Raw genomic sequence first — 27,981 nt, forward strand, 5'->3', positions numbered from 1 at the left:
CCAAGTCAAATGCCACGTGGTTTACTGACGTGAGGCACTACAGCACCTCCTAGGCACTGAGCGCCAGGGCACCGTGCGCTACATGGGGCACAGCAGGGCTCGCACCACAGCACTGGCTAGCAGCCCGCGGTGACACCCCTGCACAAAGACAGCACAGACACCACACGACAGCAGAGCGCAGACCAGCAATGCTGGGGTGGCAGCCCCCCGGCCGGCTGGGGGGCAGGGGACGGGCGCTGGGGCTCCAGGACATGGCCGGCTGCACTCCAGGCCCGCTGCCGCCCGCGAGCTGCACTCTGCATCAGCTTCCGCCTCCCGGGATCGCCAGCCCCTTCAGCCGCCCCCTGCACTGGGCCTCCTCCCAGCCCCTCTGCTGCAGGTCCCGGCTGGCCCTCTCCTGCCCCCTGAACAGAGCGGCTGCTCCCCTCTCTGCGCTACACTAGAAAACTAATGTGAGCTTCGGAAAGCCTAACGAGCGAACAACAACGTCACTGCTTCAGCGCCCCAGGACAGCAACTACGAGCTACACACCGGCCCCAGAGCCTGCTGTCCGCCCACGCTCGGCTCTGCCAGGGCTCCCTTCAGGCCCCTTCCCGCAGGCAAAGAGCCTCGACCGCGCCGCTGGGGCCCTGCGCCACCCCCCCGATCACAAACAGCCGGCTCAGGGCCTGGTAGCTGGAGCAGGAGCAACGGCCGGTAGGCATGGCGGGCAGCTGCTCCCACCTCTTCCTGACTGGGCTGAACCCTTCCACGGAGCCCAGGGGGAAGGACTGGTTCCCTGCAAGAGAAGAGACACGAAAGCATCAGTGCGTGGTGATGGGGGGTGGGCCTGGCCGCAGGCCAGCAGCCGCCTGGCATGGGGGCCAGAGAAGTCCGAGGGCAGGCCACGGGCACGCGCTCCACTGGGACACTGCGCAAGGAGGGGGACTGAACCCGGCCAGCGCTGAGCCAGACAACTGGGCACAAAGGAGGCCGAGGGGGCAGCAGTGTGCCCCGAGACCCGCCAGTGATGGAGGGCACGGCTCGGGGACAGCCGGGCAACGCACAGAGCGAGCAGGGTCATCACGTTGACCAGGTGGCCTGGGTAGGAGGGCAGCGTGTCCACACCAGTGTCTCCGGCATGTCCTAGCTCACAGCCGCTTCCGGATCCATGCAGCAGCCAGGGAATATTTTTCCTCTCTGCCAATACCGGAGCACCAAGGGCATACGCTGTGCCACCAGACCCGTCACCCCTAGCAACACCCCAGTGCAAGGCAACGCTCTGTACCACCAGCCCCGTCACCCCCAGCAACACCCCAGTGCCAGGCAACGCTATGTACCACCAGCCCCGTCACCCCCAGCAACACACCAGTGCCAGGCAACGCACTGTGCCACCGGCCCCGTCATCCTCCAGCAACACCCCAGGACCAGGCAACGCTCTGTACCACCAGCCCCGTCACCCCCAGCAACACCCCAGTGCCAGGCAACGCGCTGTACCACCAGCCCCATCACCCCCAGCAACACACCAGTGCCAGGCAACGCGCTGTACCACCGGCCCCATCACCCCCAGCAACACCCCAGGACCAGGCAACGCGCTGTACCACCGGCCACGTCACCCTCAGCAACACCCCAGTGCCAGGCAACGCGCTGTGCCACCGGCCCCGTCACTCCCAGCAACACACCAGTGCCAGGCAACACGCTGTGCCACCGGCCCCGTCACCCCACAGCAATACCCCAGGACCAGGCAACGCGCTGTACCACCGGCCACGTCACCCTCAGCAACACCCCAGGACCAGGCAACGCTCTGTACCACCGGCCCCGTCAGTCCCAGCAACACCCCAGTGCCAGGCAACGCGCTGTACCACCGGCCACGTCACCCTCAGCAACACCCCAGTGCCAGGCAACGCGCTGTACCACCGGCCACGTCACCCTCAGCAACACCCCAGTGCCAGGCAACGCGCTGTGCCACCGGCCCCGTCATCCCAAAACAACACCCCTGGACCAGGCAACGCGCTGTGCCACCGGCCCCGTCACCTCACAGCAACACCCCAGCGTCAGGCAACGCGCTGTGCCACCGGCCCCGTCACCCCGCAGCAACACCCCAGCGCCAGGCAACGCGCTGTGCCACCGGCCCCGTCACCCTCCAGCAACACCCCAGCGCCAGGCAACGCGCTGTGCCACCGGCCCCGTCACCCTGCAGCAACACCCCAGCGCCAGGCAACGCGCTGTGCCACCGGCCCCGTCACCCTCCAGCAACACCCCAGCGCCAGGCAACGCGCTGTGCCACCGGCCCCGTCACCCCGCAGCAACACCCCAGTGCCAGGCAACACGCTGTGCCACCGGCCCCGTCACCCCACAGCAACACCCCAGTGCCAGGCAACACGCTGTGCCACTGGCCCCGTCACCCCACAGCAACACCCCAGCGCCAGGCAACGCACTGTGCCACCGGCCCCGTCACCCCACAGCAACACCCCAGTGCCAGGCAACGCGCTGTGCCACCGGCCCCGTCACCCCGCAGCAACACCCCAGCGCCAGGCAACGCGCTGTGCCACCGGCCCCGTCACCCTCCAGCAACACCCCAGCGCCAGGCAACGCGCTGTACCACCGGCCACGTCACCCTCAGCAACACCCCAGGACCAGGCAACGCTCTGTACCACCGGCCCTGTCACCCTCAGCAACACCCCAGGACCAGGCAACGCGCTGTACCACCGGCCCCGTCACTCCCAGCAACACCCCAGCGCCAGGCAACGCGCTGTACCACCGGCCCTGTCACCCTGCAGCAACACCCCAGCGCCAGGCAATGAGCTGTGCCATGGCTCTGTCCATGCCATCTCTCAGCAGCACCACAGGGCTAAGGGATCTTGCTGTACCACAGCCCTTCCTTTTCCTCCCTGGCACAAGCCCATCTCATGTCTGAGAATACTGGTACCATGGGGCTGTGCCCACAGCTTCCCAATTGCCAGCTCTGTGGGGCTGAGGCCTGCAGGGATCTCTGCAAATGAAGATGTGGGGCAGAGTTAAGGGTGTGCATGTCCAGCTGGGCGAGTCCCTCCCCGCATGTCTTTGTGCCGCGGGGGTGTAGGAGCGGGAGCGGGCGAGCCCGGGTGAAATGTCACAGCGCACGATTCTCCTGCACCGTCTACAGGCTGGGCCCACGTGGGGGGATGAAACGCTTGATGAGCTGCCCTCAGCGTCAGGCCCCCTGTGCTGCCCTAACGGTCCCCCCGGTCTTTTCCATCCCTGCGTAGACGTTTTCTGTGCACAGAGGCATGTGAGCGCCAAGACAAACAGGCTGCCGGACGCAGGCGCTCTGCTCCTACGGGGTGCCCCTGAATCTCTGGCGCAGTGCAGGGAGCTGGGAACCGAATCCCTCGATCTTCCTGTCCATTTGCAGAGCTCGCTGTTCCCGGCGAGCGGGAAGGGCTCCGGCAGTGCCGCTGCGGGGTGCTACGAGGCACCTGGGACGCCCCAAAGCTGCTCTGTCCTGCGTCTGCTGCCGCATGCTGCAGAAATTCAGCCGCCTGCTTCCAGGAAGCGAACAAACCTGGAGAGCGGGGGCCCGTGCCCAGAGCCAGGCGCCTTCTGCCGGGCCCTTTTCCAGCGCTCTGAGCGAAGGCAGGGCCCCGGAGCAGCCACACTCGACAGTGGCCGGCAGAGAGGGGCTGAGGCGTGCTCCATGCCCCTGCTGTGCTCAGCAGCACCTGCCAGCAACTGCACTCTGCCGGGAGGCAGAGCCGTGTTCCAGGGCCCGGCTGCCGGCTTTCAGTGCTCAGATCCCCCGATTTTCTGCCCAAAGACGCAGCTCCTGAGCCCAGCCCACGAGCCTCCCATCCCTGGGGGCCACGGCTGCTGCAGCTTTGGCTCCAGCTGGCACGTGTGCACCTTCCTGCAGGTCACCAGGGCCGGGCACCACGCGGGGCCAGCTAACGAGAGCCAGTGTTTGATTCAGAGGGGAACGTCAGGCCCCGCCCTGTCTCCCGGAGGGGAGCTGGGCTGGCTGCAGCCTGGCTGCGCCGGGGAGCTGCAGCACGACGTCCCTGCCAGCATGGCCAGTGCCTCCGGGGACTGACAGGGCAGGGCTGCAGCCAGAAGAGAGGCTGGGACGCTCTCAGCCCGGCTCGGAGAGATCCTCCAAATTCAGAGCCCTGTGGTCGGAGGCACAGGCGCGGCAGCAGCGAGCCCAGATCCACTAACACAGGAGTATGGGTGCAGGGGTGGCCAAGAGGCTGCCAGCTGGCCCGATCCGGCCCGCAGCCGCCTCACCAGAACCCTCAGGCAGAGAACAGCTCACACTTTAAACAGCCAGCCGCTCTGTTGTGGAGAACGGGGGCGGGAGGGGGACTTCTCATGCTGTTCCCACCCCCACCAAAATATCTCAGCTCCCATTGGCCAGTCTCTCAGTTTCCAGCCAATACGGCCTGAGAGCAGGACCAGTGTAGGAAGCCTTCCCCCTCCCTCCCATGCCCGGAGCGGAGCCACATGGAGCAGCCTGCAGCAGAGTCTGTCTCAGGTTTCTGCGGGTAAGCGCCTCCCAGCCAGAGCCTGCCTCTGGCACCCCAGCCCCTCCCTTCCCCAACCCTCTGCCCCCAGGTCCCCTCGTCCCCTGGCCCAGCTCACATCCCCTCCTACCCTAGGTCACACCCAAACCCCTGCACCCCAGTGCCCTGCCCTAGGTCACCACCGCCTGCCTCATCCCAACTCCCTCCCTTGCCCCAAGCTCCCCTCTGCACCCACCCTCCATCAATACCATGGAAGGGCGCAGCCCTCCACCGCTTTCCAAAATCTTGGGAGTGGCCCCCCATCAAAAATTATTGCCCACCCCTGCACCAACAGCAATGTGTGTTGGACAGCACAGCGCCCGCTGCAGGTCTGGGGGGGCCCAGTCTGCCTGCACAGCCCCCCCCCCCACGCAGGTCTGGGGGGCCCCAGTCTGCCTGCACAGCCCCCCCCCACGCAGGTCTGGGGGGCCCCAGTCTGCCTGCACAGCCCCCCCCACGCAGGTCTGGGGGGCCCCAGTCTGCCTGCACAGCCCCCCCCCACGCAGGTCTGGGGGGCCCCAGTCTGCCTGCACAGCCCCCCCCCCCACGCAGGTCTGGGGGGGCCCCAGTCTGCCTGCACAGCCCCCCCCCCACGCAGGTCTGGGGGGGCCCCAGTCTGCCTGCACAGCCCCCCCCCACGCAGGTCTGGGGGGCCCCAGTCTGCCTGCACAGCCCCCCCCCACGCAGGTCTGGGGGGCCCCAGTCTGCCTGCACAGCCCCCCCCCACGCAGGTCTGGGGGGCCCCAGTCTGCCTGCACAGCCCCCCCCCACGCAGGTCTGGGGGGCCCCAGTCTGCCTGCACAGCCCCCCCCACGCAGGTCTGGGGGGCCCCAGTCTGCCTGCACAGCCCCCCCCCACGCAGGTCTGGGGGGCCCCAGTCTGCCTGCACAGCCCCCCCACGCAGGTCTGGGGGGCCCCAGTCTGCCTGCACAGCCCCCCCACGCAGGTCTGGGGGGCCCCAGTCTGCCTGCACAGCCCCCCCCCACGCAGGTCTGGGGGCCCAGTCTGCCTGCACAGCCCCCCCACGCAGGTCTGGGGGGCCCAGTCTGCCTGCACAGCCCCCCCACGCAGGTCTGGGGGGGCCCAGTCTGCCTGCACAGCCCCCCCCCACGCAGGTCTGGGGGGCCCAGTCTGCCTGCACAGCCCCCCCCCACGCAGGTCTGGGGGGCCCCAGTCTGCCTGCACAGCCCCCCCACGCAGGTCTGGGGGGGCCCAGTCTGCCTGCACAGCCCCCCCACGCAGGTCTGGGGGGGCCCAGTCTGCCTGCACAGCCCCCCCCCACGCAGGTCTGGGGGGGCCCAGTCTGCCTGCACAGCCCCCCCACGCAGGTCTGGGGGGCCCAGTCTGCCTGCACAGCCCCCCCCACGCAGGTCTGGGGGGCCCAGTCTGCCTGCACAGCCCCCCCCACGCAGGTCTGGGGGGCCCCAGTCTGCCTGCACAGCCCCCCCACGCAGGTCTGGGGGGGCCCAGTCTGCCTGCACAGCCCCCCCACGCAGGTCTGAGGGCCCCAGTCTGCCTGCACAGCCCCCCCCCACGCAGGTCTGGGGGGCCCCAGTCTGCCTGCACAGCCCCCCCCCACGCAGGTCTGGGGGGCCCAGTCTGCCTGCACAGCCCCCCCCCACGCAGGTCTGGGGGGCCCCAGTCTGCCTGCACAGCCCCCCCCACGCAGGTCTGGGGGGCCCCAGTCTGCCTGCACAGCCCCCCCCACGCAGGTCTGGGGGGCCCCAGTCTGCCTGCACAGCCCCCCCCACGCAGGTCTGGGGGGCCCCAGTCTGCCTGCACAGCCCCCCCCCACGCAGGTCTGGGGGGCCCCAGTCTGCCTGCACAGCCCCCCCCACGCAGGTCTGGGGGGCCCAGTCTGCCTGCACAGCCCCCCCCCACGCAGGTCTGGGGGGCCCCAGTCTGCCTGCACAGCCCCCCCCACGCAGGTCTGGGGGCCCAGTCTGCCTGCACAGCCCCCCCACGCAGGTCTGGGGGGCCCAGTCTGCCTGCACAGCCCCCCCCACGCAGGTCTGGGGGGCCCCAGTCTGCCTGCACAGCCCCCCCCACGCAGGTCTGGGGGGCCCAGTCTGCCTGCACAGCCCCCCAACGCAGGTCTGGGGGGCCCCAGTCTGCCTGCACAGCCCCCCCACGCAGGTCTGGGGGGCCCAGTCTGCCTGCACAGCCCCCCCACGCAGGTCTGGGGGGCCCCAGTCTGCCTGCACAGCCCCCCCCACGCAGGTCTGGGGGGCCCCAGTCTGCCTGCACAGCCCCCCCCACGCAGGTCTGGGGGGCCCAGTCTGCCTGCACAGCCCCCCCCCACGCAGGTCTGGGGGGCCCAGTCTGCCTGCACAGCCCCCCCCACGCAGGTCTGGGGGGCCCAGTCTGCCTGCACAGCCCCCCCACGCAGGTCTGGGGGGCCCAGTCTGCCTGCACAGCCCCCCCCACGCAGGTCTGGGGGGCCCCAGTCTGCCTGCACAGCCCCCCCACGCAGGTCTGGGGGGCCCCAGTCTGCCTGCACAGCCCCCCCCACGCAGGTCTGGGGGGCCCCAGTCTGCCTGCACAGCCCCCCCCCACGCAGGTCTGGGGGGGCCCAGTCTGCCTGCACAGCCCCCCCCCACGCAGGTCTGGGGGGCCCAGTCTGCCTGCACAGCCCCCCCCCCCACGCAGGTCTGGGGGGCCCCAGTCTGCCTGCACAGCCCCCCCCCACGCAGGTCTGGGGGGCCCAGTCTGCCTGCACAGGCCCCCCCCACGCAGGTCTGGGGGGCCCCAGTCTGCCTGCACAGCCCCCCCCCACGCAGGTCTGGGGGGGCCCAGTCTGCCTGCAGAGCCCCCCCCCACGCAGGTCTGGGGGGGCCCAGTCTGCCTGCACAGCCCCCCCCCACGCAGGTCTGGGGGGCCCAGTCTGCCTGCACAGCCCCCCCCCAAGCAGGTCTGGGGGGGCCCAGTCTGCCTGCACAGCCCCCCCCCACGCAGGTCTGGGGGGCCCAGTCTGCCTGCACAGCCCCCCAGCATTACCAAGGCCTCCGGCCGCCACCACTCGCCCGCCAAGGCAGCCAGCCACGAAGTCGGCTCTCTTGTCCCGCATGCGCACGGCACGGCCCAGCTTGCTCCAGGCCCCTGCGGGAAAGAGGCAGCGTCAGGCGCCCGAGGGCCTGGCCAGGTGCCGGTCACTGGCCCCGCACTCCTCTGTGGGGCGGGGCAGAGCCGGGCCAGGCAGCCCCAGACGCTCGCTGCAGCCCCTTGGCCCATGCCCTGGCCCCTCCCAGCGCCCAGGCCCTCGCTCTGCCGGCCCACGGCCGCGTGGCAGAGCCGTCTGCTGGCCAGCCCCAGGGTGCTACAGCTCAGGCCTGGGGCCGCTGGGCGCGCCGGGGCAGGCACTTGCCTCCTTCTCAGCAGAGCCACAGCCAGGACACCCTGGGGCTTGCGCGTCGTGTGGCCAGGGAAGGGCAGCCCAGCCCGGGGCCAGGGCACAGATGGGGGCCAGGGAGGGAACTTACACCTCCTGGCCCAGGGCCGTGGCCCGCACCCCCTGCCAGGCCCAGGAGCGCCCAAAGGGAGCTGGCTGCCGGCCCCCCCGTCCCCGCCGGGCTCACCCTGCTCCAGGTCGAAGATCTCCACCGTGCTGACGAAATGGGGCCGGGAGTAGAAGTTGTGGGGCCCCGGCTGCTGCAGGCCCCCGAGGCTGAAGACGCAGCCCTCGGCCACGGCGCAGCCGGCAAAGGCCCGCCGGCTAGGCACGCTGGGGTAGCGCGTCCAGCTCCGCGTCTCCAGGTCGAAGGCCTCGAAGGCTGTGACGGGCAGCTTGCCCTGCCGGCCCCCTGGGGAGACGGGAGAGGCTGGGAGGGCACCGGGGCAGGCACCCAGCTTGGGCTGTGCGGAGTCTGCGGGCGGGGAGGGGCCAGTGGCTGCCGAGCCCCGGGCGATCCCAAGTCACCAATGTCTCTGCAGCGGGGGGCCTAGAGCCAAGCTGGCTGCTGGGGCTGGGGCCTAGGACAGAGGAGATGCCGGGGAAGCCCAGGGACAAGAAGAGCTGCGGGGGGGGGGGGGGGGCGGGGGCTGGCCGGGGGATCCCCCAGCGGGGGGGGTGCGGGGGTGGGGGCTGGCCGGGGGATCCCCCAGCAGGGGGGGGCGGGGATCCCCCAGCAGGGGGCGGGCCGGGGGATCCCCCAGCAGGGGGCGGGGGCTGGCCGGGGGATCCCCCAGCAGGGGGCGGGCCGGGGGATCCCCCAGCGGGGAGGTGCGGGGGTGGGGCAGGCTGAGGGGGGCTCCGGAGGCAAATGCCGAGTCCCCGTGTCCATGCACCCCATTCGGCCGTGGCCCCGTGCCCGGGGGTGCCACTTACCCAGAAGGAAGATCTTGCTGCCCTGCAGGAAGGCGGAGGCCCCGTAGCAGGGGGTGGGCATGGAGGGCAGTGGCTGCCAGCGGGCCGTTCCCGGTTCGTAGAGCCGCACGAGGGCCTGAGGAGAGGTGTCTGCGCCCATGCCCCCCAGAGCGTAGACCACGCCGTCTGCAGGGAGGGGAGCAGGGAAGGAGCTGGCCCAGAGCAGCCAGGCAGGGCAGCACGGAGGGGTGGGCGTGAGAGCGCGGGGGCCAAAGCGGGGGGCTCAGCAGACCAGCAGACACAGCATGGCCGCCCCAGGGGATGCTAGGTCCAGACCGCAGGGCCCTCGGGCCGCTCGCCTGGCCAGATCCCCTCCGGCCCTGGCAGGCCGAGACCGCGGCAGAGGGGCTGGCCATAGCGCCACGCAGGCCGGCGGGGGAGGCCAGCAGCTCGGGGCACGGGGCGGGGGGGGGGGCCGAGGTCGACAGTGTGGGGGAGCGGAGCCCCTGAAGTGCCCCCCACGTTGCTGGCCGCAGGGGGCGGGCAGAGGGCTGGGCCCCCTTCCCAGACACGCGGAAAACAGCCCAGACCACGGGGCTTTGCAGCTAATTCTGCTCCCCGGCGCGTCTCCCTGGAGACGCCATGGCAACCCAGCCTTGCTGCCAGGGCTGCTTCGCCAGGCCTGCGGGCGCGGGCAACGCCTGGGGAGCCCCCGAGGGCCCCGCTCCTCCCGGCCTCGGGGTGCCTGGGCCGGGCAAAGCCCCCAGCCTAGGAAGGCTCAGCTGTGGGCCAGTCCCCACCAAGCGGCAAGGCCCAGCCAGGCCAAGGGCCACACCCCGGTTCCCCCGGCCCTGCTGGTAACAGTGCCAAGGCCCCTGCAGCCTGTCCTGGCAGCCCCGCAAGGAGCCAGCCCGTCAGTGCGTGCATCAGACTGGGACACCAGACCCTGGCTCGTGCTCCGAGCTCTGCCCCACCCGTGCCTCAGTGTCCCCTCCGCCCAGGGGGACAGCGAGGGGCCCGGGTGCCGTGCTCCGAGATCAGCGGGTGAAAAGCAGCACACGAGCGCTGGGAAGGGCCGAGTTCGCCAGACGCGCTGGGCGGGCAGCGCCAGGCTCCGCCTCTGGCGCCTGGGCAAGGGACATGGACCCCACGCCCCACGGCACAGCACAGGGAATTCTGGGAGGCTGGATGAGATCCTCCCAGGTCTCACGCGTCACTGCCCGGACGCTTACAGGCTGCTGGGCCCTGCCCCGCTCCCTGCCCCACAGCACCCCCTAGCACTGCCCTGGGCCTTGCCTGCCAGGGGAGAGCGCCCCCTGCCGGGCCCTGCCCCGCTCCCTGCCCCACAGCACCCCCTAGCACCGCCCTGGGCCCTGCCTGCCAGGGGAGAGCACCCCCTGCTGGGCCCTGCCCCGCTCCCTGCCCCACAGCGCCCCCTAGCACCGCCCTGCCAGGGGAGAGCACCCCCTGCCGGGCCCTGCCCCGCTCCCTGCCCCACAGCGCCCCCTAGCACCGCCCTGGGCCCTGCCTGCCAGGGGAGAGCGCCCCCTGCTGGGCCCTGCCCCGCTCCCTGCCCCACAGCACCCCCTAGCACCGCCCTGGGCCCTGCCTGCCAGGGGAGAGCACCCCCTGCTGGGCCCTGCCCCGCTCCCTGCCCCACAGCGCCCCCTAGCACCGCCCTGCCAGGGGAGAGCACCCCCAATAGTTTGCCAATACTGCTTCCCCAGTTTGCCACGGAGGCGCCCCCTGCTGGGCTGTGTGTGCGGGGGGGGGGGGGTCTTGCTGTAATCCCGGCAGGCGGGAACAGGCGTCTCCAGCCCGAGTGACCCAGCCAGGGCCGCCAACGTGCCCCCGTCTGTCAGCCCCTGCGCAGGGCGAGGCCCGGCTGCTGCTGGGGCAGGAGGAAATGGGGCTGATCCAACAGCCCTGCCCCCCCACTTGCGCCCAGAGCCCCCGACAGCAGCAAAGCCCATTTGGCCCCCGCGAGCCAGATCCCACCCAGCACAGGGCCACCCCCGCCCAGCAGGGCCTGCAACGCGCTCTGGCTGCTCTGCCCGGAGCCTGCAGCCACAGGGACCTGCCCGGCCGAGAGGCCCGGCCCAGGCCGCTCACCCAGGGACTAGCTAGGCCAGTGGACACCCCTCTGGGGGCAGCTCCTACGTACCCCAGAGCCCGGCCGGGGCACTGCTGCCTCCCGCCCCAGCTGCTCCGGGCACACCCAGCATCCCAAGGCGCCCAGCGGAGGCCAGGTCCCCAGCACACTCCGGCCCTTCCCTCACGGCCTGGGGGTGCGGGCTGCACACCCGGCGCTCCCCAGGGAGGGGCCCCACATGCCCAAGCAGGGGGCAAAGCGCTGGGCACGGGCACAGACTGCCCCGCCCTAGGGCTCTAGCAGCAGGCCGGGGCTCCGGGGCCCACCCGTCCTTTGGGGCAGGGTGCTCAGCTCCCCAGCCTGCCCAGCCGCTGGCCGAGGTCTGGGTGGCAGGCGGGCACAGGTCGGACAGCTCAGAGGACTCCCTGCTTCCAGCCCCCAGCCACCCCGAGCCTGCTGCCTCCGTCGCGGGGGGCACGGCCCTGCGGCCACGAGGGCAGGGCAGGGCCAGGAGCTGCGAACGCTCAGTCCAGGGAGACCCGGCCCCGCCCGCCCGGCTCACCTCTCTCCACGGCAGAGACGCCCATGGAGGGCTGCGCCAGCGCCGCTGCCGGCTCCCACTTGCCCTCATCTGTGTTGAAGACGTCGACGGAGGCCAGGGGGCTCTGCCTGGAATCCATGCCCCCCACCACCAGGACCTGCTTCCCCACGGCCACCGCGGCTGCCCCGGCCCGGGCGGTGGGGAGCGGCGGGAGCGCCAGCCACGTCTGCGAAGGCACGTCCAGCATCTCGGCGGCGGCCAGCGGCAGCCCCGCCCGGCCGCAGCCCCCCACCACAAAGAGGTGCCCGTCCCGGTAGGCCGGGCTGCAGTACACCCGGCAGGTGGGCATGGGCGGGAAGACCTCCCAGCAGAAAGAGCTGGCAGTGGCAGCTGCCATTGCGGGAACCGGCATGGTCCCTGGGGGGCCACCGCAGCCCCTCCCCGCTAGGCTCGCCCAGGGCAGGCAGCTCCACCCACGGGCCCCAGCTGCAGCGGCGCTCACGCCCGCAGCGCCCGGCGGCTGTGGGCTCCGGCGGGACAGGAACCCAGGGAGCAGAAAGCTCCATTCCTCCTGGGAGCCAGCGGCATCATCTCCCAGCCCAGGCTCGGCCGCTCCCGGGTCAGTCGCTGGCCCAGCCAGGCAGGTGCGCAGCTCCTCTTCCCTCCACAGCTCCCGCCTGCAGGGGAGAGAGACGCGTGAGCCCAGCCGCCCACCAGACCCAGCAGCCTCTGCCCCGGGGGCGGGGGACTCCCAGCGCCTGGGGCTTGGCAGGAGTAGAGTCGCCAGGTGTCCGGTTTTGAACCAGACAGTCCAGTGTTTGAGCTGCCTGTTCGGGACACAAACGGAGACCCCAGAGCGGCCGGGCGTGCTCTACAGCCGATGCGATGTCGATTGTGCTGCACAGCCCAGTGTGTCCGGGATTGCTGTTGAAACCACCTGCGCCCCTGTGCAGGAGCCAGGCGGGAGGCGGCTGATCTGGGGAGAAGGGCATGGGCAGAGCGCAGGCCCAGCACGGGGTGTCTCCAGAGGACAAGGCCCTGCAGCCACGAGGGGCGCGCCTGCGCAAAGCCTGTTCCGCGCGGCTGCCCCTTTGGGCGCGTCAGACAGCCCTGGCTCCAGGGCCCTGCCCCGGAGAAACGGCCCCAGGACTGGGCCTCCGGGGCTCTCCTCATGCTCGGGACGCTGGCAACTGGACTCCCACACAGCAGCCTCGGGAGCGGCTGGTAGCAGGTCCCAGGGACACCTCCAGGCCAGTGCGAGCCCGTAACTGGCACCCACCCGATTGCGGCCTGGAACTGCCCACAGCAAGGGCTTCCCAGCTCACTCGTCCGCCGCTGCACCACGGCAGAGAGCCACGCTCCGGGCCGGGGCCGTTAAAGTGCGTCGCCGTCTGACCGTGGAAGTGCTGGAATCCCAGCGGTTCCACGCAGGGAGCTGGGTTTACGGCAACCCCTGGCACGCACCAGCTGCTGTCCCTGCATCAGAGCCAGCAGCACACGGCAGCAGCCGGCTCCCCGCTCCACTGCCTCAGCAGGTCCTTGCCCACACAGCTGCTCTTCCGTCCCTAGCGAACAGCCAGGAGCCACGCGCCCAGGAAGCTGGGGGACGGATGCAGCAGGGCACCCCGAGCACACCCCACGAGCAAAGGCATCTCCCACTGCCAGGGCCCCACACGCAACCCGGGACAGCAACAGCAACCGCAGCCTGAAACCTCTGCCAGGCTGGGGGCTGGCACCAGCTCCACGTAGCAACGGCCCCTCCTCCGATGCCTGCTGGGATGTGCTGCCCGCGGGCGCCGCCGGGCCCCAGCTCCGCACCACCCAGGCCTCCTTCGCTCCCCGGGACTGGAGCCCACGGCCCAGCCTGACGCCTGGGGCAGCCGGAGACACCTCAGGCAGCAACGGAGCATTAGAGCGGAGTGTCACAGAGCCCACCCCGGTGGTTCCCCAGCCCCGCCAGCGCCAGAGAGCCCCCCCCAGCCCCGCTAGCGCCAGAGAACCCCCCCAGCCCCGCCAGCGCCAGAGAGCCCCCCCAGTTCCCCAGCCCCGCCAGCGCCAGAGAGCCCCCCCCAGCCCCGCTAGCGCCAGAGAGCCCCCCCAGTTCCCCAGCCCCGCCAGCGCCAGAGAACCCCCCCAGCCCCGCCAGCGCCAGAGAGCCCCCCCAGTTCCCCAGCCCCGCCAGCGCCAGAGAGCCCCCCCAGCCCCGCCAGCGCCAGAGAACCCCCCCAGTTCCCCAGCCCTGCCAGCGCCAGAGAGCCCCCCCAGCCCCAGAGAACCCCCCCAGCCCCGCCAGCGCCAGAGAGCCCCCCCAGCCCCAGAGAACCCCCCCAGCCCCGCCAGCGCCAGAGAGCCCCCCCAGCCCCGCCAGCGCCAGAGAACCCCCCCAGTTCCCCAGCCCTGCCAGCGCCAGAGAGCCCCCCCAGCCCCGCCAGCGCCAGAGAACCCCCCCAGCCCCGCCAGCGCCAGAGAGGCCCCCCAGCCCCGCCAGCGCCAGAGAACCCCCCCAGTTCCCCAGCCCTGCCAGTGCCAGAGAGCCCCCCCAGCCCCGCCAGCGCCAGAGAGCCCCCCCAGCCCCAGAGAACCCCCCCAGCCCCGCCAGCGCCAGAGAGCCCCCCCAGCCCCAGAGAACCCCCCCAGCCCTGCCAGCGCCAGAGAGCCCCCCCAGCCCCAGAGAGCCCCCCCAGTTCCCCAGCCCCGCCAGCCCCAGAGAGCCCCCCCAGCCCCGCCAGCGCCAGAGAGCCCCCCCAGCCCCAGAGAGCCCCCCCAGTTCCCCAGCCCCGCCAGCGCCAGAGAGCCCCCCCAGCGCCAGAGAGCCCCCCCAGCGCCAGAGAGCCCCCCCAGTTCCCCAGCCCCGCTAGTGCCAGAGAACCCCCGTCCTGGGCATGAGGTGGGGGGCACAGCGCCAGGGGCCAGAGAGGGCACAGCGCTAGGGGATGGGGGCAGCGCTGGGGGGGGCACGGCGCTAGGGGGCGGGGGCACGGGGCCGGGGGGCCGGAAGGGGCACGAGGCGGGGGGGGCACGGCGCCGGGAGGGGCACGGCGCTAGGAGGCGGGGGCACGGGGCCGGGGGGCCCTAGGGGGCGGGGGCACGGGGCCGGGGGGGGCACGGCGCCGGGAGGCCGGGGGGGGCACGAGGCGGGGGGGCACGGCGCCGGGAGGCCGGGGGGGGCACGAGACGGGGGGGGCACGGCGCCGGGAGGCCGGGGGGGGCACGAGGCGGGGGGGGCACGGCGCTAGGGGGCGGGGCAGAGGAGGCCGGGGGGCGCGCAGGCCCCGAGAGGGAGTCTGCAGAGAAGCCCCGACCGGGCGCTGCGGGGCCCCCAGCCCGCCCTGGTGCCGCAGCCCCGCCTGCCGAGCGGGCGCCCCGCGGTCCCAGGCGGCGGCCGGGCACAAACTTTCCCGGGGCGCGGCGCTCACCTCCGGAACCGGCTCCGCCGCGGCTCTCCCGGGGCTGGGCCGCCTCCCGCCCGCGCCGCTCCGGCTCCGGCTCCCCCGCGCGAGCGGCACGAGCCCCCCCCCCGCTTAACCCTGCCCGCGCCGCGCCGAACCGGCGCAGCCCATCCCGCCCCCGGAGCGAGTCGCTGGGCGCATCGCGGGGCCGCCCCCGAGGAGCCTGGCGCAGGCCGCTGCGAGGTTCCCAGGCCCGCCCCGGCTGCCTGCGGCTGGGGGGGACCGGCCGCGGCGCTCGCTGACCTCGGGGCGGCCGCGCTGGGCCGGAGTCGGGCCGCAAACGCAGCAGGGCAACGGCCCGGCTCCCCGCCCCCCGCACTGCCCAGATCCCCCCCCCCCGCCGCTCCTGGCACTGCCCAGCTCCCCCCCCCCCCGCCGCTCCTGGCACTGCCCAGCTCCACCCCCCCCGCCGCTCCTGGTGCTGCCCAGCTCCCCCCCGCCGCTCCTGGCATTACCCAGCTCCCCTTCCCCCCCCCCCCCGCCGCTCCTGGCATTACCCAGCTCCCCCTCCCGCCGCTCCTGGCGCTACCCAGCTCCCCCCCCCGCTCCTGGCGCTGCCCAGCTCCCCCCCGCCGCTCCTGGCATTACCCAGCTCCCCCCCCCCCCGCCGCTCCTGGCATTACCCAGCCCCCCCCCCCCCGCCGCTCCTGGCGCTGTCCAGCTCCCCCCCCCCGCCGCTCCTGGCACTGCCCAGCTCCACCCCCCCCGCCGCTCCTGGCACTGCCCAGCTCCCCCCCGCCGCTCCTGGCGCTGCCCAGCTCTCCCCCCCCCCGCCGCTCCTGGCGCTGCCCAGCTCCCCCCCCCCCCCCGCCGCTCCTGGCACTGTCCAGCTCCCCCCCCCCGCCGCTCCTGGCACTGCCCAGCTCCACCCCCCCCGCCGCTCCTGGCACTGCCCAGCTCCCCCCCGCCGCTCTTGGCGCTGCCCAGCTCCCCCCCCCGCCGCTCCTGGCACTGCCCAGCTCCCCCCCCCCGCCGCTCCTGGCGCTGCCCAGCTCCCCCCCCCCGCCGTTCCTGGCGCTGCCCAGCTCCCCCCCCCCGCCGCTCCTGGCGCTGCCCAGCTCCCCCCCCCGCCGCTCCTGGCACTGCCCAGCTCCCCCCCCCCCGCCGCTCCTGGCACTGCCCAGCTCCCCCCCCCCGCCGCTCCTGGCGCTGCCCAGCTCCCCCTGGCGGCGTGCAGCAGCGAACCGCTTCGGTTGTTCTATTGTGGATTCTGCCGTTTCCACTCCAGCTCATCTGGAAGCGGGTTTCACACACCCCAAGGGCTGCTCCTTGTTTTCTAAGTGACAGATGAACCCCCCCCCCCCCCCCCGTACCTGTAGCTACAGCTCATTGATCTGTATTCATCGTGTTCACTGACACCTTCATTTCCCTCTGGACCAAGGCCGTGGAGCACTGGAACGGCTGTAGCCTTGTGGGATTGTCTTTCCATCGCAACTTTGCACAGTCAGGCAGGGCACAGACCCTTGTATCGCCTTGCAGACTCTGCCCCTTTGCTTCCCTGATTGTCCTGCGGGTGAACGAGGTGTGAATGGAGGGGGCAGGAGACGAGCACCTCCCTGCACTTGCAGTGGAGAGGGGTGGAAGCCGGATCCGAGAACAATGGGCCCTGTGAAGAGGGGTCATTGAAAGACTGGACCTATGGAGCCTTGGGGGCAGGGCAGGCGCCTGCTTTCAGAAGCCTTTGAAGGTGAATGGGGCAGCATTGAGACCCCCCAGATGTGGAACCGCATGCCTATCGCAGATGGTGCCTACGCAGGGACGACTGACTAGCTCTGCAGCAGGGGGGAGACACTAGCAATCCAAGGCATCTTGCAGAGGGACCCTGGGTTTGCATCTTGTCAACATGGGAGCACCCATCCCCTGGCTCCACCCCTCCCCATCTAACTCACCTGGCCAGTGCAATTAGGGGCACGGCTATTGGTCCGGAGATGCGGGTGTGTATGTGCATCGCAGTGGTGCCTGCTATACGGGTATTACCAAGGCATTTTGTCTTTTCCTCTTGAAGAGATCCCGCGGGGGCAGCTCTTTGAAGGACCACATACCCTGAGATGGTGCCACGTATTGCAAAAGCCAGGCCAGAGGCAGGGGCTGGCCCTGTGTGAGTGGCACAGCGGGCGCGCCTCGCTTGTGGGGTGGGCTCAGGGGTAGTCACGTGGCAGTTTTAAGACAAGTGCCCAGACTCCGGAGTTGTGTGAGGATGCTGGGCACCACTGCAAGGGCACGGCTCAGCGGGCACGGCTCAGCGGGCACGCATGCAGCCGCTGCTATAGCGCAGGCGCCTCTCCAGTCAGAGACCCTGGGCTTCACGTTACTGCTAACTGCCAGGCTCTTACCATGTGGTCTCCACTGCCCCCTTCCCCTCCCAGCCCGAATCCTTCTTGCAGCCACGGCCAACCAGCAGCACAAGGCTGGAGAGCAAGGGGCTGCCTTGTTAAACACCCCGCTCAGGCAGGCTTTAACTGATGGGGGTTTTCCAAACTAGCAGCGTGCACACAGCACGTGGCCAGGCGGGTTGCTCAGGGTGCAGAGCTGAGCAAGCCCTGGTGTGCCAAGGCCAGCAGTACGGACAGGGCGTCTGCAGGGGAGCCTGGACCACCCTGCCCTGGCAATAAACGGGCACCTCTGCCTTGCCACAGTGCGGACAAAGCAAACCCAGGCCCGGCTCAAGTCTGGTGCACGCAGCACGCAGGCCAGGCTGGGGAGGCGGGAATGCTGGGAACAGCAATGCAGAGTAAGCGTGGCACGGGAGAGCACGTCAGGAACACACCACAAGCAGCCTTGTACTGGGACTTTTCTGATATGCAAAATCACAGCTGCAGCCACACAATAGTCAACTACGCCCAGAGCAGCAACAGCCGGAGTGGCAGGATGTACCCACCTAGGGCACTGGGCACTTCACGCATCCCGCACAACGCACACTCAATGGCTACGTCAACACTGGCAGGATTTTCCAGAAATGCTTTTAACGGAAAACTTTTCTGTTAAAAGCATTTTCGGAAAAGCGCATCTGGATTGGCAGGACGCTTTTCTGCAAAAGCACTTTTTGGGGAAAAGCGTCCGTGGCCAATCTAGACGCGCTTTTCCGCAGAAAAGCCCCGATTGCCATTTTTGTGATTGGGGCTTTTTTGTGAAAAAGAACTCTCTGCTGTCTACACGGGCCCTTTCGCGCAAAAGTCTTTCGGAAAAAGACTTTTGCCCGAACGGGAGCAGCACAGTATTTCCGCAAAAGCACTGACAATCTTACATGAGATCGGCAGTGTTCTTGTGGAAATTCAAGCGGCCAGTGTAGGCAGCTGGCAAGTTTTTCTGCAAAAGCAGCTGATTTTGCAGAAAAACTTGCCAGTCTAGACACAGCCAATTGGTACCCGCGCCGCGCTGGGCTGGGCTACACAATGGGCTGCGTAGGAACAATCAATGGGCGGGAACAGGCAGGCCCACAGGTGCTGCTCGATGGAACTAGAAGTGAATGGGCCCCTTGCGTGGGAACAGGCCCCCCCGGCACTGCAGGGAGCACGCGGGCGACGTGCACGTGAACTGACTTTAGTGCTGTACGAGAGCAGACGCTCTAGTAACTGCTTGTGCATTGCTTTGCGCTGGCCAGCGACTCCTCACTTCACACTACTGATAGGTTGCAGAAAATGATCATGTGAAGTGAAAACGTTATGGGGGGGGGGGTCAGTTTTCCCATTGAAAAGAATGGAAAAGGTGGGGGTTGCGTTTCAAGCGGGAGTGTCTGTTGGGACTGGGACATAGGGTTGGGGGAGAAAGGGGACTGGGTTGCAGTGCGGGGGGGCGAGGTGTTTGGCTCTGGGGAAGGGGAGGGGGATTGGGTTGGGAGTATGCCCCTGTGATGGGTCTGCCAGGACCCACACTGCGTCCGGTGGGGGGGGGGGCTGGGAATGGCACGGTGAGCGGCGAACCCTCTACCGCTTTGCGGGGGGGAAGCCTCGCACAGCTGCCAGCAACAGGCCGGCTGGGGAAATCGTGTTATTCCAGGGACGGTCGTGTAATTCAAAAAACGTTCCCTTTAGTACTCTACTAGAGCAGCTGTCGTGTTAAATGAGGGATCACTGTATTCGCTGCTTTGGAATTGATGGTATTGGAGGTTTCAATCGTGCAGGGAATGTTTGTCAGGCTTGTAAAACTTCAACAACTGTATGAGCTGCTTCCAGCTTGCAATAAATAGGAAAGTGTCCCAGCTTCCCTTGGATCGAAAATCAATCGAACCACACAGCGGCATCACAAGGGGCTCCCTGCAGTGGGTGCCAGTGGCACCGGGCTGCTCAGGGCCCTAGGGTGCACCGCTTCACCTGCCACGGACACTGCCACTCAAGTCACATGGAAGATGCGGCTGGACGCCGCCGGGGCAGAGCCACCCATGGCCCAGCCAGCCGCTGAGCACTGCCAGCCATCAGGCCGTGTTGGCACCATGCCTGGCTGCCGAGGGACCGGCAGCACCACCCGCTCCCAGCTTCCTCGGGATGCCGCACTCCCACGGCCGGGCCCCTCCTAAGGGGCAAGAGTTCCTGACAGCTTGAGGGGGGCTTAGGGACTGGCCCTAGGCGTGGCAGAATTGTGCCCTTTAGTCAAAAAAAAATAGCACTGGGCATTTCTAAGGAGCCCTTTCCATTGGCAATTGCAGGGCAGGGGCAGGAAACCCGCCAGCAGACGCTGAGATTCACAGAGGCAAAGCGTCAGAAGGGTTCCACGCAGCGCGATTCAAACTGCACAGCCACAGCATCCATCCAACGGCCTGGCTGTGCGCTCCATTGCCGTTGAGGGACTGGTTCCCCAGCACCGCCAGGGGGGCAAACAACACCGCTCGCCATCACCGGTCAGAGCGAGGGCTGCCCGGCCGTGCCGCTCGCCATCACCGGTCAGAGCGAGGGCTCCCCGGCCGTGCCGCTCGCCATCACCGGTCAGAGCGAGGGCTGCCCGGCCGTGCCGCTCGCCATCACCGGTCAGAGCGAGGGCTGCCCGGCCGTGCCGCTCGCCATCACCGGTCAGAGCGAGGGCTCCCCGGCCGTGCCGCTCGCCATCACCGGTCAGAGCGAGGGCTGCCCCGGCCGTGCCGCTCGCCATCACCGGTCAGAGCGAGGGCTGCCCGGCCGTGCCGCTCGCCATCACCGGTCAGAGCGAGGGCTGCCCGGCCGTGCCGCTCGCCATCACCGGTCAGAGCGAGGGCTCCCCGGCCGTGCCGCTCGCCATCACCGGTCAGAGCGAGGGCTCCCCGGCCGTGCCGCTCGCCATCACCGGTCAGAGCGAGGGCTGCCCCGGCCGTGCCGCTCGCCATCACCGGTCAGAGCGAGGGCTCCCCGGCCGTGCCGCTCGCCATCACCGGTCAGAGCGAGGGCTCCCCGGCCGTGCCGCTCGCCATCACCGGTCAGAGCGAGGGCTGCCCCGGCCGTGCCGCTCCCCATCACCGGTCAGAGCGAGGGCTGCCCGGCCGTGCCGCTCGCCATCACCGGTCAGAGCGAGGGCTCCCCGGCCGTGCCGCTCGCCATCACCGGTCAGAGCGAGGGCTGCCCGGCCGTGCCGCTCCCCATCACCGGTCAGAGCGAGGGCTGCCCGGCCGTGCCGCTCGCCATCACCGGTCAGAGCGAGGGCTGCCCGGCCGTGCCGCTCGCCATCACCGGTCAGAGCGAGGGCTGCCCGGCCGTGCCGCTCGCCATCACCGGTCAGAGCGAGGGCTGCCCGGCCGTGCCGCTCCCCATCACCGGTCAGAGCGAGGGCTCCCCGGCCGTGCCGCTCCCCATCACCGGTCAGAGCGAGGGCTCCCCGGCCGTGCCGCTCGCCATCACCGGTCAGAGCGAGGGCTGCCCCGGCCGTGCCGCTCGCCATCACCGGTCAGAGCGAGGGCTGCCCCGGCCGTGCCGCTCGCCATCACCGGTCAGAGCGAGGGCTCCCCGGCCGTGCCGCTCGCCATCACCGGTCAGAGCGAGGGCTGCCCCGGCCGTGCCGCTCGCCATCACCGGTCAGAGCGAGGGCTGCCCCGGCCGTGCCGCTCGCCATCACCGGTCAGAGCGAGGGCTCCCCGGCCGTGCCGCTCGCCATCACCGGTCAGAGCGAGGGCTCCCCGGCCGTGCCGCTCGCCATCACCGGTCAGAGCGAGGGCTCCCCGGCCGTGCCGCTCGCCATCACCGGTCAGAGCGAGGGCTGCCCCGGCCGTGCCGCTCGCCATCACCGGTCAGAGCGAGGGCTGCCCCGGCCGTGCCGCTCGCCATCACCGGTCAGAGCGAGGGCTGCCCCGGCCGTGCCGCTCGCCATCACCGGTCAGAGCGAGGGCTCCCCGGCCGTGCCGCTCGCCATCACCGGTCAGAGCGAGGGCTCCCCGGCCGTGCCGCTCGCCATCACCGGTCAGAGCGAGGGCTGCCCGGCCGTGCCGCTCGCCATCACCGGTCAGAGCGAGGGCTGCCCCGGCCGTGCCGCTCGCCATCACCGGTCAGAGCGAGGGCTGCCCCGGCCGTGCCGCTCGCCATCACCGGTCAGAGCGAGGGCTGCCCCGGCCGTGCCGCTCGCCATCACCGGTCAGAGCGAGGGCTCCCCGGCCGTGCCGCTCGCCATCACCGGTCAGAGCGAGGGCTGCCCCGGCCGTGCCGCTCGCCATCACCGGTCAGAGCGAGGGCTGCCCCGGCCGTGCCGCTCGCCATCACCGGTCAGAGCGAGGGCTGCCCCGGCCGTGCCGCTCGCCATCACCGGTCAGAGCGAGGGCTCCCCGGCCGTGCCGCTCGCCATCACCGGTCAGAGCGAGGGCTGCCCGGCCGTGCCGCTCGCCATCACCGGTCAGAGCGAGGGCTGCCCGGCCGTGCCGCTCGCCATCACCGGTCAGAGCGAGGGCTGCCCGGCCGTGCCGCTCGCCATCACCGGTCAGAGCGAGGGCTGCCCGGCCGTGCCGCTCGCCATCACCGGTCAGAGCGAGGGCTGCCCGGCCGTGCCGCTCGCCATCACCGGTCAGAGCGAGGGCTGCCCGGCCGTGCCGCTCGCCATCACCGGTCAGAGCGAGGGCTGCCCGGCCGTGCCGCTCGCCATCACCGGTCAGAGCGAGGGCTCCCCGGCCGTGCCGCTCGCCATCACCGGTCAGAGCGAGGGCTCCCCGGCCGTGCCGCTCACCATCACCGGTCAGAGCGAGGGCTCCCCGGCCGTGCCGCTCACCATCACCCGTCGCCAAGCTACCTCTTGGGTTGGTGCGGGGGCAGGTCTCTGCCAACAGGGCACTGCCCATCTTGCAGGCTGCCTGTTGGACAACAGGCGCCATCTGAAGCTCTGTGGCTCGAGGCGGCTCATTGCATAAGGCAGGCAGAGTGTGGCCCCAGGGAGCCCTAGTCCCCCCCAAATGTCTGAGCGGGAGCCGGAGTACCAGCCCCTCCAGAGCAGGCGAGGCTGAGCGCTCTCACCGCTACTCACAGCAGCCCAGCCTGGGGCCTGCTGGACTGTGAACACGCCCCGGATGCCCTGGGCTTGCTCACGGGAAACACCCATCAGCAGCGCCTCCACCAACACCCGGCGGGAGGCTGCTGTGCCACCAGACTTGCGGGGCACAGAGCCAGTGCAGCACCCCCATGACTCGTGAGCATGGCGGTGGCATTTGGGACACAGCTCAGAGGGGCTGTCTGCCAAACTCGCTGCAGCGGGCCTGGGTCTGCGCCCAGGTGGCCGGCGGCCCGGGGAGAGCAAAGGAAAGGGACTGGCCCCAGAGCACAGCGCAGGGCAGAGCCGGGGAGTGCCTGTCCTATGCCCTGGCAGCCTCCTCCTGCCGGGGCACAGCTCTGGGTGGGGCCGTCCAAGCACCGTGGCGTGGAGCGAAACCGCTCAGAGCGGGGCCTTGTCTGCCCCTGTGGCTGGCTTCCCTCTGGGCCACGGAAGAGCGGGGAAGGGGAGGACCAAGGCATCGGCTTCTCCCAGCATCCACGACGGCAGGGAGGGCCGGATGTATCCCGGGGTGACACGTAGCAGGGCGCCCTGTCCTGTGGGGGTGCTGGGGCTGCCCTGCGCCAGGGCTCAGTGCAAAGGCAGCCCCGGCAGGCAGGCAGAGCCCGCACTGAGCAGGGCGTGGTCCCTGGCACGCTGGAATCCCACCCAGAGCCTGGGCACAGGAAGCCAAAGGCAGAGGGCTCTTGCAGGAGCACAGCAGGTGTTGCTGGGAGCAGCTCCCTCCTGCAGGACACCAGCCGATGCGCCTGCAGCACTGGCACTGCGAGGGGCGCCTGGCACTCCCTGCCTCCAGCACAGTCCGCCCCGCCGGAGGGAAGGCAGCTCAGAGCAAGTGCCTGGAGGCGGGATGAGGGCAGGGACCAGCCTAGGAGGCCCAGGGCAGCCGGCCCACGGCCCCAGGACCTGGCAGGGAGCGAGGTCACTCTGGGTGGAGCTGCTGGCGCTCAGCACTGGCCAGGTAGCGCCCGTAGTTCTCTTCACACCTGCGCACGCAGCGCCGGAAATAGCTCTGCTCAGCGATGGCCTCCAGGAAGTCGGCTTGCACCAGGCAAGTGTCATAGAGCTCAGCAGCGGGAGCTGGCCTGGCACGGCTGCCTCCTCTCCCCAGGAAGACCTGCGGGGGGGAGGCGAGGAAAGGCCGGTGAGCAGCAGGCGGCCCCAGCCCGAGCAGACAGCCTGGCAGGGTGGGGCACTCCCTCCTCCCGCACAGCGCCCGCAAGAGCTCAGGGCCCCCGCCTCCCCGCACCCCACCAGTGCCTGGGCCGAGCCAGCCGCCCTACCCCTGCGCGGAGCCTGCAGGGAGAAGCACAACACGCCGCTGGGGAAAGCCGCCCGGAGACCCTGCTCGCGCCCTGGAGAACAGGCCCTTCCCTTCCTTCACCGGCTGGGCTGCCCCAGGGCCCCTGAGCGCGACGCTCCTTGCCAGCACCGGGCTGTGGCTCAGGCTTTGCTCCATGGCTGGCGGGGGGAGCTGCTGTTTCTCTGGCGCCACGTGGCGTGGCAGGCCCGGTACAGAGCGAGGGCTGCCCTGGCCACGCCGCTCAGCCTCCCTCGTCAGCAGCCCAGCAGAGCACGGATGCAACCAGCATGCGCCGAACCCGCAGCGCCAACAAGCCTGCTCTGGAGTCCGAGGGGACGGGCAGCGGCCTGGGTCGCTCCAGAGCGCTCGGGCCGAGAGAGCAGCTGGGCGGAAGGCATGGGGTGGCACCAGGCCAGCTCCTGCCACACGGTCAGCAAAGGGGCCAGGGGTCTGGCTTCCACAAAGGGCCTTCTCCATTACTCAGCTCAGGGGTGGGGAACCCAGGGGCCAGCCCCAGCCCCAGGCTCCCCCCAACATTGGGGAGCCCCCACAGGCCCCCCGTGAGACCGGAGCACCAGCTCTCCGCTGGGGGGGCAGGAGGCCTGCACATGCCTGTCTCTAATACCCTTGGCTTTGGCGCATGCCCCTCGAGCACACAACAGGAAGCAGAGGCAGGCTGGCCAGCCCGGGGCCCAGCAGGAGTAAGCACCGCTCATGCCAGCGAAGGAAGTCCTGGGGAAACCCTGCTCCCCCCAGCCCAGCCCCCCGCCCCCCTGGGGACTGGCTAGGGTAGGAGTGTGGCAGAGCCCCTGTCCAGCCAGGGCCCGGTACCTGGGGGCAGACGATGGAGTCCGAGTCGTCCGGGCGAACGTTGTCGTCGATGAAGATGTGCTGCACGCAGGAGTCGTGCGGGTCAATCCAAACAGGCTTCCCACCCCGGCAGGAGAACTGATTACTGGCCCACCTGCAAGACAGCAAGTGGGACGAGGGCCCTCAGGAGTGTGGAGCAGGCCCAGGCTCGGGCCCGTCCAGTGCCAGGGGTCTGGCCTGGGGCTGGGATAAGGGGCAAGCTCTTCCCAGCGCAGGCGAGCCCTGAGGCAGGGGAGGCCGACGGGGAGGGAGGGAACTGGCTCTTCGGGGCGCCTAAGCGAAGGTGACGCGCACCAGCGCACAGCGCGGGCCTGCAGCGGAGAGGGACGGGGCGTTTCCCGGGTGGGGGAGGGGGCTGGCTGGCAGAGCAAGTCCTCAGCAGTGAGAGGGCTGGGGGCAGCCTCCCGGGGCGTGCGAAGGGGCGAGCGCGCACGCCCAGGCCACTTCCAGGCCCCCTCTTGTCTCTCACCAATCAAAGTGGTCTTGGAAGCCAACCACGCCCTCCAGGGAGCTGAAATAGCTGTACAGCTTCCTTCCTCCGTCCCTGCTGGAAACGCGCTCTGCTCCCTGGCTCAGCACCACCTCGCGCTCACTGCAGCGGATGCGGCCTGCTGTAAGGTCCACCGGGAGCTGCAATGGCAGGCAGGAGACAGAAGGGCAGGGCTGCAGGCTGGACACACCGGTAACCTCTCCCTCCCCAAATAGCCTCAAAGCCCCAGGCGGCACGTGCCGCACCCTGAGCAGAAGGGACGTCCCCCCGGCCATCGGCCCCCACTCACTGCTAGGCACCAGCCTGGTCACACCCTTTGCCTACGCTGGCTCTCAGGCCTGGGCAGCTTCCTCCCCAGACAGCCCGCAGGGAGCACAAGACCCAGGGAGGGGTATGCACCTCTCAAAGCTGCACAGATCGCTGCGACCCGAGCTCGGCATGCCAACGAGGGTGGCAGTGTGTGGGGAGCTGGGGGCCGGGGCAAATGCACAATGCTCTCAGCCCTCTGCTCCCAGGGCACCCACCGAGAGGTCCCGCAGGGCAGGGAACTGGGGGTGCTGCCCCTCCAAGGCACAGTGCACGGCGTGCAGGGCACGGGGGAGGTCTGTGCCGAAGGTCCTCAGGATGACGGCGAAGTGCCTCCCCTCCTGGTGCAGGGTCTCCAGGAGGTGGAAGAAGGAGGGCAGCAGCAAGTGGTAGTGCTGGCCATGCTCGCCGCTGACAGAGAGCGCTGGGTGCGGCTGGCCCCGCCACTCCAGGAGCTGCAAGTGGTGCGTGTGCAGGCTCCGGAACCGCCGCCCCAGTGCTGTGGCCGTGAAGGCAGCATCGCGCCCATACTGAGAAGAGAAGCTCACAGCGCCCTGGCAGGGAGGCAGCAGGGAGGCGGAGTCACTCAGCCACTGCCACTCACCTGAAACAGACAGCAAGGGAAGAGTGGTGGCGCCCCATGGCCCGGAGAGCCGGCGGGCAGGAGATGGGGAGAGCCGACAGGAAACCCTTTCCCCGTAGCCGGTCAGCTCTCAGCTCCTGGCTCTGTCTACACTGGCGGGTTCATCCGCAAGTACGGCCGCTCCTGCGCAAGGAAACGCGCGGCCGGCGCGGGAAGGGGCGGCCCTCGGGCGGGGGAAGGCGCGGCCGGCGCGAGAAGGGGCGGCCCCCCGGGCGGGGGAAGGCGCGGCCGGCGCGGGAAGGGGCGGCCCTCGGGCGGGGGAAGGCGCGGCCGGCGCGGGAAGGGGCGGCCCTCGGGTGGGGGAAGGCGCGGCCGGCGCGGGAAGGGGCGGCCCTCGGGGGGGGGAAGGCGCGGCCGGCGCGGGAAGGGGCGGCCCCCTCGGGCGGGGGAAGGCGCGGCCGGCGCGGGAAGGGGCGGCCCCCCGGGCGGGGGAAGGCGCGGCCGGCGCGGGAAGGGGCGGCCCCCTCGGGCGGGGGAAGGCGCGGCCGGCGCGGCCCCCTCGGGCGGGGGAAGGCGCGGCCGGCGCGGGAAGGGGCGGCCCCCTCGGGCGGGGGAAGGCGCGGCCGGCGGGGAAGGGGCGGCCCCCTCGGGCGGGGGAAGGCGCGGCCGGCGCGGGAAGGGGCGGCCCCCTCGGGCGGGGGAAGGCACGGCCGGCGGGGAAGGGGCGGCCCTCGGGTGGGGGAAGGCGCGGCCGGCGCGGGAGGGGGTGGCCCCCTCGGGCGGGGGAAGGCGCGGCCGGCGGGGAAGGGGCGGCCCCCCGGGCGGGGGAAGGCGCGGCCGGCGGGGAAGGGGCGGCCCCCTCGGGTGGGGGAAGGCGCGGCCGGCGGGGAAGGGGCGGCCCCCTCGGGTGGGGGAAGGCGCGGCCGGCGCGGGAAGGGGCGGCCCCCCCGGGCGGGGGAAGGCGCGGCCGGCGCGGGAAGGGGCGGCCCCCTCGGGTGGGGGAAGGCGCGGCCGGCGCGGGAGGGGGCGGCCCCCTCGGGCGGGGGAAGGCACGGCCGGCGGGGAAGGGGCGGCCCTCGGGCGGGGGAAGGCGCGGCCGGCGCGGGAGGGGGCGGCCCCCTCGGGCGGGGGAGGGGGCGGCCGGCGCGGGAAGGGGCGGCCCCCTCGGGCGGGGGAAGGCGCGGCCGGCGGGGAAGGGGCGGCCCCCTCGGGCGGGGGGAAGGCGCGGCCGGCGCGGGAAGGGGCGGCCCCTCGGGCGGGGGAGGGGGCGGCCGGCGCGGGAGGGGGCTGTGGGGAGGGGCCGAGTCCCCCGCGCGCCTGGGCGAGAGGCCCCGGGCTCAGCCCCTGCGGGCCCCAGAGGAACCCCCCGAAGGGCCCCTGCCCCTCCCGGCGCGGCCCCGCCCCTGAGCCCGGCCAACTGCTCCAGCGCACGTGGGAGCGGAGGGGGAGGGTGGTGCAGCGGCGGGGAGGCGGGGCCGAAAGAAGGGGGCGGGGCCGCGGCGGGGGGCGGGGGCAGACCGAAGGGGCGGGGCCGCGGCGGGGGGCGGGGGCAGACCGAAGGGGCGGGGCCGCGGCGGGGGGCGGGGGCAGACCGAAGGGGCGTGGCCGCGGCGGGGGGCGGGGGCAGACCGAAGGGGGCGGGGCGGGGCCGCGGCGGGGGGCGGGGGCAGACCGAAGGGGCGGGGCCGCGGCGGGGGGCGGGGGCAGACCGAAGGGGCGTGGCCGCGGCGGGGGGCGGGACCGGCAGAAGGGGGCGGGGCCGCGGCGGGGGGCGGGGCCGACCGGAGGGGGGGGGGACCGAGGGGCGGGGCCGGCTCACCCTTGGGGCCGGGCGCGCCCCAGGCGCGGCCGCTGAGGTGCGCGTTGAGCGCCGCGGCGGGGTCCTGGCCCGTGGCCGCGTCCAGCGGCGCCAGCGTGAGGTTCAGGTCCAGGTGCAGCACCAGCTTCCGCCCCATGGCCCGCGCGCCGCCGTTACCAGGCTACAGCCCGCTTCCGCCCGGCCGCGGCACTACGTCATTTCCGGCCGCCGCCTGGCCCTGCCTGCTCCGCCGCACGTCACAGCGCCCCCTGCCGAGCCCTCCGTGGCGCCCCCCGCCCGG

General features: G+C 71.5%; 1 protein-coding gene across 5 annotated transcripts; it reads right to left on the minus strand.

Annotated features, from left to right (window-relative positions):
- Nucleotides 1–27,981, minus strand: LOC102453591 (kelch domain-containing protein 8B). 5 transcript variants are annotated; one of them, XM_075917365.1, is made up of 10 exons: nucleotides 27,702–27,981; nucleotides 25,518–25,903; nucleotides 24,973–25,133; nucleotides 24,465–24,597; nucleotides 23,317–23,447; nucleotides 11,475–12,130; nucleotides 8,842–9,006; nucleotides 8,093–8,317; nucleotides 7,515–7,616; nucleotides 1–778 (listed from the first exon to the last, which is right to left on the minus strand). In XM_075917365.1, the coding sequence occupies exons 1-10, from the start codon at nucleotides 27,835–27,837 to the stop codon at nucleotides 582–584; spliced, it is 2,292 nt and encodes a 763-aa protein (XP_075773480.1). In that variant the 5' UTR covers nucleotides 27,838–27,981; the 3' UTR covers nucleotides 1–581. The 5 variants fall into 5 exon arrangements, with proteins under 5 accessions (XP_075773480.1, XP_075773481.1, XP_075773484.1 ...); XM_075917366.1 differs by lacking the exons at nucleotides 24,465–24,597; nucleotides 24,973–25,133; nucleotides 25,518–25,903; nucleotides 27,702–27,981 and adding an exon at nucleotides 16,216–16,409; XM_075917369.1 differs by lacking the exons at nucleotides 23,317–23,447; nucleotides 24,465–24,597; nucleotides 24,973–25,133; nucleotides 25,518–25,903; nucleotides 27,702–27,981 and adding an exon at nucleotides 15,146–15,212.

Source organism: Pelodiscus sinensis, unplaced genomic scaffold (genome assembly GCF_049634645.1).
Source record: "Pelodiscus sinensis isolate JC-2024 unplaced genomic scaffold, ASM4963464v1 ctg131, whole genome shotgun sequence".
Lineage (NCBI taxonomy): Eukaryota > Metazoa > Chordata > Testudines > Trionychidae > Pelodiscus > Pelodiscus sinensis.

Excerpts from the sequence above, each read along its gene's own strand:
- LOC102453591 (XM_075917365.1), bottom strand. The coding sequence starts at position 27,837 with ATGGGGCGGAAGCTGGTGCTGCACCTGGACCTGAACCTCACGCTGGCG. Across the intron at positions 24,598-24,972 it reads TTCCAAGACCACTTTGATTG|GTGGGCCAGTAATCAGTTCT; the intron begins GTGAGAGACAAG and ends GCTGTCTTGCAG. Across the intron at positions 8,318-8,841 it reads CAGCAAGATCTTCCTTCTGG|GGGGCCGGCAGGGCAAGCTG; the intron begins GTAAGTGGCACC and ends CCGTCTCCCCAG.